Source organism: Sinocyclocheilus rhinocerous, unplaced genomic scaffold (genome assembly GCF_001515625.1).
Source record: "Sinocyclocheilus rhinocerous isolate Xijiao unplaced genomic scaffold, SAMN03320098_v1.1 scaffold113, whole genome shotgun sequence".
Taxonomy (NCBI): domain Eukaryota; kingdom Metazoa; phylum Chordata; class Actinopteri; order Cypriniformes; family Cyprinidae; genus Sinocyclocheilus; species Sinocyclocheilus rhinocerous.
Window position 1 is genome coordinate 1,215,544 of NW_015646846.1, and position 10,355 is coordinate 1,225,898.

The following is a 10,355-nucleotide window of genomic DNA, read 5'->3' on the forward strand; positions in this document are numbered from 1 at the left end:
TTGAGTGAGTACCATTTATGAAATTCAATGCCTCTTTCATGTTTATTTATTTTTTTCATAACACCTGTGTCGCAACTTGTCAAAAGTAAATATTTCCTATTACAACTAACGACTTTCTATAATCAAGTTTCTGTTTCTAATGTGCTGCACAGCTACTCCAGCCATTTTATTACCTTGGTCTGTATAAAATAAAATGATTTTGAATATTTATACTTTTTGCTATTAATTTAAATGATATATTTTTAAAAAATTCTGTTATTTAAATACTATTTAGTAATGTAGTGACTAGGGCTGCAACTAACGATTATTTTGATAATCGATTAGTTGGCCGATTATTTTTTCCGATTAATCGGATCTTCCTTCCTTTTTTTTTTGACAAAAAACACTTCCACATTCTGCCCAATGTCCTTTAAACAAACGTGTCAACTGAATGCTATGAAAATAGTGCTTAACAATTTATTAGACGCACATCATAATAATTTTGCGCTGAGGACGAACATGCATCTGTCAAAGCGCCTGACAGGGCAAGCCATTACGTTAATGCATTAGGTTAAAGCTTAAAATAAAGAATTCTCAAGTTTTGGGCAGCTTGGATCACGTACTTCTACCGCAGCATTTCATTCTGTTTCCTTCACTATTTTTAGATGCATTTTGTCCATAATGCGCTATTCAGTGCTGTAATTTGACGTGACCGGCTGAAGTTGGACGTGCACCGTGGGCAGACCCGACTAATCGATGATGAGAATCGTTGTCGATTATTTTCATTATCGATAATAATCGATTTTATCGATTAGTTGTTGCAGCCCTAGTAGTGACATTATATGAAAGCAATTTAGTGATGTAGTGAGGTTATTTATATTAATTTAAATAATATTTTGTCTCGTGTATATACTTTCATATATATAATGTTGTATGTGTGTATATGCAGTTTTAGTACTATAAACATTATAAAGCTTTTTATACAAATGGATTGGCATTGAAAATAAAATTGGACACGCAGTAATTTATCCATTTTATTATTGCTGAAATCAAAAATTGCAGCTGATTTTAAACATCCTGATATGATGTATGGCTTTGACACTTCCACTGTAGACAGGGTGTTTACGGTTTATAACTGCATTTGTTTTTGTTGCTAGTTTGATAAGTTTGATAATGCTTTCAGGTATCAGTATCACTTTTGTAGTTTCAATTCTGTTTAATGAAGTTTTTACCATATTTATCTAAATTAATTCTGCAGAATTCAAGAAAAGGCTAAAAAAGTGCAGAAAATGTAAAAAATATGCGGAATGTTTTGTAGTAAGTCGCACTTTAGTTATCAGGTCTTCAGGTATTTAAACATCATTCAGCCAGAGCATTGTGGACTGCTGTGCTGTTAATGTTGACTCCTGCGTCTCTACCTGGTGCAAGCTCCAAAAATCTGTCAGTGGAAATATTTGTCGTGATATACCGACTGTTAGCAAGAATCCAGTCAAAGCCACTTTGCTTGTAGGTTTTTCTTACAGACAAACTCTTTCTCTTTCTGTCGTTCAGGACAACAATCATCGTCACTAGCTCATTCCTGGATGCTTTCCAGAAAGTGGCAGACATTGCAACTGGAACACGAGGTAAGATGAGATCTCTACCTCCTTTGTCTCTCTCTCTGCTGTCTCACCGCTCAAACAGTCTGTCTCTCCAGTGATGATAATGAGGAAAGCAGGCTAGTCGTATTTCACAGGAAAGGTTATTCATCAGACACGAACGCTCTGGAATTTGACAGTGCATACTGATAAAAAAAACAAAACAAAAAACGATTCAAACGTACTGAGACTGAGCTAATATATTTAAGTTGATGTGTGTGTAAAATTGTCAGTGTTAAAACACTTTCTGCCAGTTTAAAGTGCAGTGAGGCATTTGTAGATAGACTCACCCAGAAAAGTGTAAACACTGTGGTGTTAGCAAAACATTGCTGTGTTTGTTTGTTGAGCATTCCGGCCAACCCAACACAGCAATGTTGGCTCGACCAATGGCATGATTTGGGGGCGGGGCTATCTGTTTAATTGACCAATGGCAGATAGGGCTTTGTTTGGGAATTCTGGTTGAAAACAAACATATTTACATTTTGTTTGATGAGACACTAAAAGTGCATATCATACATCCAAATGTGAATTTTGATTAAAGCAGTTTCACTTTCTATTTTATAATTTCAAACTCGTTTGTAGGATTATGTTGTTTATTCTTCTTGAGCGAGATTAAGGGAAATGTGTTTTTACTTTGAAGATCAGCTTTTTCTTATCGTTCTTGCAATCAAAACGGAAAACTAGTAATGCAGGTTATCCTGTTATGCTCTATATGTAGTGTATTATCTTTTTGTTTATTCTATATTATCTTTTTGAGATTTGTAATTCATTTGTTTGCACTATGAGGTCTCACCTTTAGGACAGCGTGTTAACCTCCTGAATAAGCGGTGTAAAATCACCAAGGCAACAAATGTTCAACCTTAATTCACACAGAACCAAAAGAAGGTCATCAACGTATTGTTCTCTGCTCAGACAATTGGAGGAAGGCATGACTGTCTCATAATGGCCCCGTATTGGGTTGCATAGCTCCACTTCTTGTTAAGGTGACCTGTTCATTTCTAAAGTCTTTTTGCTGTGTGTTTGCACTCCTCGTTCTTTGTACTGCCGCTGTGATTTAGCCCTGACTCTGTTTATCTTGCTGATAGTCCAAGAATTTTACCTTGATCTTATGCCGCTGAACGCTGAATGAGATTAGCATAACAAAAACACGGACACTGTTGCCCACGTGCTATTTTGAATCTGTCTTGAGTTGTTTTTTTTAGTCTACTTAATGAATTCAATCAATGTAGCATAATATTGGAAGTGTACTTCCTTTTTCCCCCATCTTAACCTCTTTATTTAAGCTTCATTTTAGACTTGTATACTTATTGTTGATATACTTCTTTTGCCTTGATCTAATTAGTCTACAAAGAAACACGGCAACCGTAGTAAATAATTTGTGAGTTGTTTTGTTTGTAGCTGAAACCTGATCTGTTTCTAATGTCCTAGTCCACAGCTGAATAGGCCAATAGCAAAACAATGTTATGTCTTAGTTCAGTTGTGAGTTGCATTAAATTACATGTTGTGAAAAAAAAAAAAAAGCAATTCCAATTTCCAATTCCAGTTTTCAACTTGGACAAATGCAGTAGAATGGCAATTGACGTCAGACTTCCACCTTGGAAACTTGTGAGGAAGTCCACATCAATGACGTCATGTGAAAGGTATTTATGTAGGCTGCAGACAGCATGTCAGCTCACTAGATTTTAGAACGGAGCTGTAGTATTAACTTATTCTGTGTTTCGTCCCAATTTGCACATGCAAATATTTTCATACCCTAAGAGAATTCATTTACCCAGAACACAGAAGAGGTCTTGACATGCCAGAAAAAGGGAGTGAAAGAGCATTTAAAGATTTAGCTGCCAGTGGTGCTGCTGCACCTTAACACGAAAGAGCTGTCATGATTCAGACCTGCTGTGTCATGCCTTCTGATGCAAACGTTTGCATGAAATGTCTTTGTTTGGTGGTCTTGACTGTGTTGAGGAGGGTTTTTTTTTTTCTGTTCTCGCTGAAAATAAAGGAATGGTTTGGATTGAGTTTGTGTTTGATTAGGAAGTTAGTGTTGACATGCTTGGCATCTCTTTCAGTCTGAGGAGTTTTACGTTCTTTAGATTGTTGTCGGCTTTGTGACAGGCTTGTTCTTTGTATAGTCACTTTCACTCTTCTTTTCACTGATAAATTCATCCTTGATGTGAGAATTTAAGATCATTGATGCTAATTTGTTAACAGTTACTCAAAATATATATGTAGCTTAGAAACAAACAATTTTCAAAATAACTACACTGACAGTACTCAGCAGTATTTTCTGCCCTATATTATAGGTCTGTCTCCATGTTTGTCTTAAAGTCATATGATGCAATTTCAAGTTTTCCTTTATCTTTGGAGTGCTACAAGCTGTTCGTGCATAGATAAGATCCCTAAAGTTGCAAAGACTAAAGTCTCAAACCCAAAGAGATATTCTTTATAAAAGTTAAGACACGTCTACGCCCTCCTAATATGCCTCGTTTAAACACGCCCCCACATGTCTACGTCACTGTGTGGGAAGATTTGCATAACACCGCCCAAATGCTCTCGCAAAGAAAGAAGGAATAACTTTGATTCTCGCTGTAGTATTGTTGCCGCCATGTCGTGGCCTTCCAAAAGAGGACACGACTAGAAATCAGTGGTTAAGTTGTATTTACAACACTGTTCCAGAGCAGTTCAACCCAAATATTCAGATGTGTGCAGCGCATTTTACGAGGACTGTTTTCTGAACCTGGGAGAGTATCCTACAATGCCGACTGTTCTGACTCACAGCCTGTAAGATGTTTTCATATTTAAAGAATTTGCCACTGACTCAAACGCGAGTTTTGAGCAGTGTAGAGTAGCGCTTGTTTGTCGTTTCTCCGATCAGAAATGCAGACATGGTTTTATGTTTACGCGGCGCGATACGCCAAGCAACGCGTAAAAAAAACAAACAGTATAAGTCATTATAATCAGTAATTATGTCCCCACTGGATGCAACAAAAGCCTCGTTTGTAATGGGTTTTATTGGTTTTGTCTCGTCACGCCGGGACACGGCATCACAATATGGTAAGAGGCGTAACATTTCCAATCACACGCTTGAGGTATTCGGCCAATCATAATGTACAGTATGTGGAAAATAATGTGATTTTTGAACCTTAAACCGCATTAACACATTGCATTACACCAAATACACAAAATAATGTTCTTTTTAGCAACGTCATATGACCCCTTTGAACAGGACACGCACACTTGCTCTCTGTTGTCTGATTTCCACCAGGACCCTTGACTTGAGTCTCAGTATTGATTATGTTGACAGGCATATCAGCTGCTGAGCCACCCACATCCCACAAACCTGATCAATCGACTTATTGATCACAGCTGAGACAGCTTTGTGAAACCAAACCATCTGCTTGGGGTTTCATTCATTTGATAAAATTGCTGTTAAAAAAGTTAATTTCTTTATTTATTTCAGATTTAATTAAATCACAGTTACAAATGGTAAATTAATTCTTATTTTTATTTGCAATTAAATTATAGCTACATACTGATGGGTATAATTTATGCAAACTACAATTATTTAATGTAATTCTAATTTAACTTAAATAATTATAATAATGTGCTTCTTGTGAATAATGATTTGGCAGTTATAAATGTCCTAACATTTATTAATAAATATTATGTATTTATTTATTTTTGGATATTTAGGATTGGATGTTTTATCGACCAATACACAGCATTCTCAGGACAAATATTTTAGTGTAATGTTCCGGTCACCATGTTGATCTTTATTTTGCAATAATGACCAGGTGACTGGACATTATCAATCTATGTCTACGATCAGTGATGTTAATGAATGATAAAGACCAGGCCTTGTCTACTATCCATGTAGTAGCTAAAGGCAGGATGAGAAAACTACCCCATCCTCCATCTTTCTAATCCATCCATTCATCTATCCAACACTCATTCATTCACTGATTGCATTGATTGATGCATTTCTTTGTTCACTGTTGCGTTTTACTGGAGGTTACAGTCCAAAACTGCCTTGCATGCTCTTCTTCAGCTTTTCTCTTCATCAGTTTGTGATTTGCAATTTTGCCTCCATTTTCCAACCTCATTCCTTCCACCAATAACAGATGAGGGCAGAAAATCGCCCCGCTTCCTTATTTTCTCTCCGTCCATCCTTTTTCTTGCACAGCACTTTTAAGGCAGCTCCTCAGAGGGCAGCTGGTGGCCTAAATTTGCTGCTCATGAGTTTGTGCCTTAGCGAATAGTAGGGGTTGAACGACTTCTGATTTTTTAAAGTCGACTTTTATGTGATGAAAGTCGAGTTGAAAGTCGACTAGTCGCTGATGATGTCATTAATGAACAAATACGTCTGGAGCTGTGACAAACACCTTGTGCACAGCTATGGCATATGACGCAGCGCTGCCCACATGGCTGTTGCTCCTATAACAGCTCATTTTTATCAGTTCTTTTGTCTTTCGATTGCGTGTGTGAATTAATTCTAGGCTACCTGGCAGCGTTTCTCTACTAGTACTGAAGCTGTGGGATTTGGTTAAGAAATATATGCTTGAACTTTTCAGTTTCTAAACTATTTTATTGAGAAATCACAGAACCGTGTTGACAATTACATTTCCGCGCTGAATGATTCTGTGCACGTGCGATCTGCACGAGATGTACGCGCTACTGTCCTAGGTGTGTGCGTTATAGTGCAGCAGCACATTAGATTAGAACGGCGATTAACTTACCTGAACAATAAGCTGTTTAAACCGTGCATTCTCCCATTCAGTTTCGAGCATCCATTAATATAATCACACATGTCTTGTGGAGCGCTTTCAGAGTATGCATTTATTTGTCATTTTAACTGTTTGAAAACGGAGCGTAAATTTGGAAGTCCTTCAAAGATTTCTTATCCTGTTGCGCCCCCTATAGGACCAGCGACTAGTCGACGTCAAGCTTAAAGCGTCATGGCAGAGCACTGTAGTCGACTAGTCGATTAGTCGGTGCAACCCCTAGCGAATAGAACAGAAAGCGGGACATTCTAGTGTTCACTTCTAAGGTAAATTCTTCATCTTCTCTCACTAAACATTAGCTCTTGTTCTTACAGCTCACTGATGAAATAATCAAATAACTGGGTAGCTGCTCTTCATGAGTACCATGTGTGTAAAGACCCATGGACAGCTGTATTAAGACGAAATGGGAAGAGCAGATGAATGATGAACATATGGAGGTATAGTTGGAGTCGCCAAAAGCACCATTGCACCGTCACTGACTGGGGTGCTGTTTTGGTCCCACACCTGTTTGGGTCCGCGCCTGGTTCACAGCTGCCACACTTTCACAAAGGGGCCACACCAGTCCCAGTTGTCTGTAAATGTGCGCGCGCGTTTAGATCCCCTACTGACCCTCAAACGTCAGACCCCACTGCAAACATTCCAGATACAGGAAGGATTAAAGTGCACTAGGAAGGCAGGATCGGCATGTATGTGTTTGTGGGGAATTTAACCCACTGAGAGCGCTGACCCTCACTACCCCCTCTGCAACCCCAGCTGAGAGTGATTGAGTGTACGGTGAGCAGCTGTGAAGTCCCATGACCCTTCCACGTAGAGACTAAGTATGTATGCCATACAGCATTATTTTAACAGCCTCTCACTTCTTGCTGACCTATTTACTCTTTATAAACTAATTCCATATAGATTTAGTCCTAAACCTCAAAAAGTCTAAAGCAGGGCATCCCAGCATTTCTTCTGAACCCTTTAAAGAGATAGTTCATCCAAAACGGAAAATGATGTCATCATTTACTTACCCTCATGTCATTTCAAACCTGTATTGTTTGCTTGCTTCTCTGGAACACAAACGGAGATGTTTATAATGAGGCTTGAGGCTGTCAAGTTTCAATTAGCAAATCCACATATTAGGATGATTTCTGAAGGATCATGTGACACTGAAGACTGGAGTAATGATGCTGAAAATTCAGCTTTGCATCACAGCAATAAATTACATTTTACAATATATTTAAACAGAAAACCGTTATTTTAAATGTTAAAGTGCCCCTATTATGCCATTTCCAATATTGCCTTTCATGCAGTGTGTAATGTAGCTGTATGTGAATGTAAACGATCTGCAAAGTTGTAAAGCTGAAAGTGCACGATAAATAAAGTTATTGTCTCCCAAAATAAAGAATCGAACCTGAACAGCTGAAACGAGTCGTTAGTAATTTGAATCACACTTCCGTGACGACTACACGTTATGGGGTAACACATTTGCATAATGCGCGCCTATGTTCTACATTGGCCGGCCACGAACAACTTGACCCCGCCCACAAACACGTAATTCTACTGACGACTGCTTCTCTAATCTCGGGAGTTCTACACGGGATTCACAAAACGCTTGCTGTTGAAAGATGGATCAGTATCCTGTTTATTTGGACCAGCTGCTCCACTGAATCACAACCTGAAAGTATGATAAATAATAGATGTTTATATTTTCTATAGAGCATTCAAAATACAGAACTATTGAAATAGGCGTATCGTTTCCGAAACACATTGTACGCCGTAGACCAATCACAACAGACTAGGCCATCTGACCAATCAGAGCAGAGCAGGCTCACGGAAAGGAGGGGTTTAGAGAGACTGAATCTTTGAACTGCTTCGAACGAATCGTTTGAGAATCTCTAGAAAAGGAGGTGATATTAAATGCATATTTTAAAAAATGAAAGCGTTTTTTGACCTTGCATGCATGTAATCCTATTTTAGGAGACTCCCAAAACAATATTAGGAACCCTAAAAATGGCATAATAGGGGCACTTTAAAGATATTTCACAATATTACTGTTTTTACTGTATTTTTGATACAATAAAAACAGCCTTCTTTCAAAAACATTAAAAAATCTTACTGACCCCAAACTTTTTAATGGTAGTCAGTGTAAAATAAAAAACAGGATTTTTAGTCATTTTACTGATAACGCCACAATGAGCTTTTCACAATTTTGACTGGATAATGTATTCAGTGAGATGAACATTGAGAATCGTGTAGAATCATTCAGACTGGTTTTGCAAACCGTCAGCTGAAAAGATCCATTCAGTAAATGATTTGAGGATTTTTGTGTTCGAGTGAGCTATCCCTTTAAGTATCATCTTTTTATACAGAGAATATTTACATTTGTCTTTCATACATTGCTCTTTCCTATGATTCACTCTCCCTGATAAATCACACTGACGTGGACGAATAATGGACTTCACCTTTAGCAGTGATTTTCTATGCTACCGTATTTATTTAGTCCCTCTGTGTGATGGTACGTTCTCTGATGAAAAGACCTGCAAAAACTTGCCTTGTGAATCATAAGGTTGGTGACACACAGTGGATGAGTTCCCTTAGGGCCGTTTTTGAAGCAGATTGTTTTTAAAAGAACAAACAAGTTTTTCTCTAGTCTCTTAGGTAACTCATGACTAGTTACCACAGTGGTAGACATTACACAATTGGTTGGCACACCCAGTGTTTAATCTGAAGTGAAACTGCCTCTGGAGTTTTAGAGATTCACGTAATATTTTCAGCTTCATTGAAGTACAGTTTGACATATGAGTCTGAAATTTAACACTAGTGTGCATCCTTATGATTTATTCCCCCAGTTCATTTTATTCATGAATTTTCAGCATCATTACTCCAGTCTTCGGTGTCACATGATCCTTCAGAAATCATTCTATGCTTATTTGCTGTTCAACAAACATTTATTATTATTATCAATATTGAAAACAGCTGCTTTATATTTTTTGTGGATTTTTAAAAATATTTAAAAATATATTTTTTTTTAAGGATTCTTTAAAGAATAAAGTTCAATAGAAGAACAGCATTTATTTGGAATTTTATTTTGCTATTATTGAGCATTTTATTTGAAGATATCTTTTGTAGCATTACAAATGTCTTTACTGTTACTTTTGATCACTTTATCACTTTATAATTTCCTTAAAAATATCTTACTGACCCCAAACATTTGAACAGAGATAGATAGATAGATAGATAGATAGATAGATAGATTCAGTAACGCTTATATATATATTTAACCAAACAAAAACAAAAAACAAAAAAAAGTGTTTATTGTACAGAAACATTGTTAAATTGATTTTTGTTCACAATATATTGTGAATTATACAATGAAATACAGAGATAAGCAATAATGGACCTGAATTCAATGCTGAGGTCACGTAATTTTTAAATCATTCTGAACAAGCTTAAAGAATGACATATTAAAACAGGACAATTAATTATCAAACCTATGTAAACATTTAAATGAGCTGTTTACAAGGTTGCTTCAGAATTGTACATTCCAAGAGATAAACTGTAAATCAACTGCACAATAATGATTTGTATACAAATGTTTGTGTTTTTTATGCTTTGCACAGATCATCAAAGTAATAGAAAATAATGAGGGTTGTGTGTAATTATGCATGTGCAGAATCAGATAATTATGTCTCCTGTAAAGACGCTGACTCTCTTGATATGCTCTGAATCTGGCTGCAGATTCATGATTAGTGTAATTAATTTCCTTGAAATACATCTATTCGCTGCCAACATATAGAGCTAATGCCATAAAGAATTAACTGCCCTGTGAATAATAAAGCTCAGCTCGGGCTTCTGGGCAACTCCAGCACTTTTAATGGGGCACATGGGAGCTATTTGACCTTGAGTGTTAACATGAATATTCTTTAGGGTTTCTGCGTCAACACTCCGGCCGTTTTTTTTTTTTTTGCTGTGATAGAAGCGT

The 10,355-nt window shown here is 37.0% G+C and overlaps 1 protein-coding gene across 3 annotated transcripts in view; it reads left to right on the forward strand.

Annotated features, from left to right (window-relative positions):
- The window catches only part of LOC107708130 (MTSS1-like protein), a 70,654-nt gene that overhangs the window by 34,316 nt on the left and 25,983 nt on the right, over positions 1-10,355 (forward strand). For all 3 annotated transcript variants that reach the window (XM_016512283.1, XM_016512284.1, XM_016512285.1), the window contains exon 3: positions 1,531-1,604. In XM_016512283.1, the coding sequence (XP_016367769.1) occupies positions 1,531-1,604 (74 nt within the window). The remainder of the gene's footprint in view (positions 1-1,530; positions 1,605-10,355) is intronic.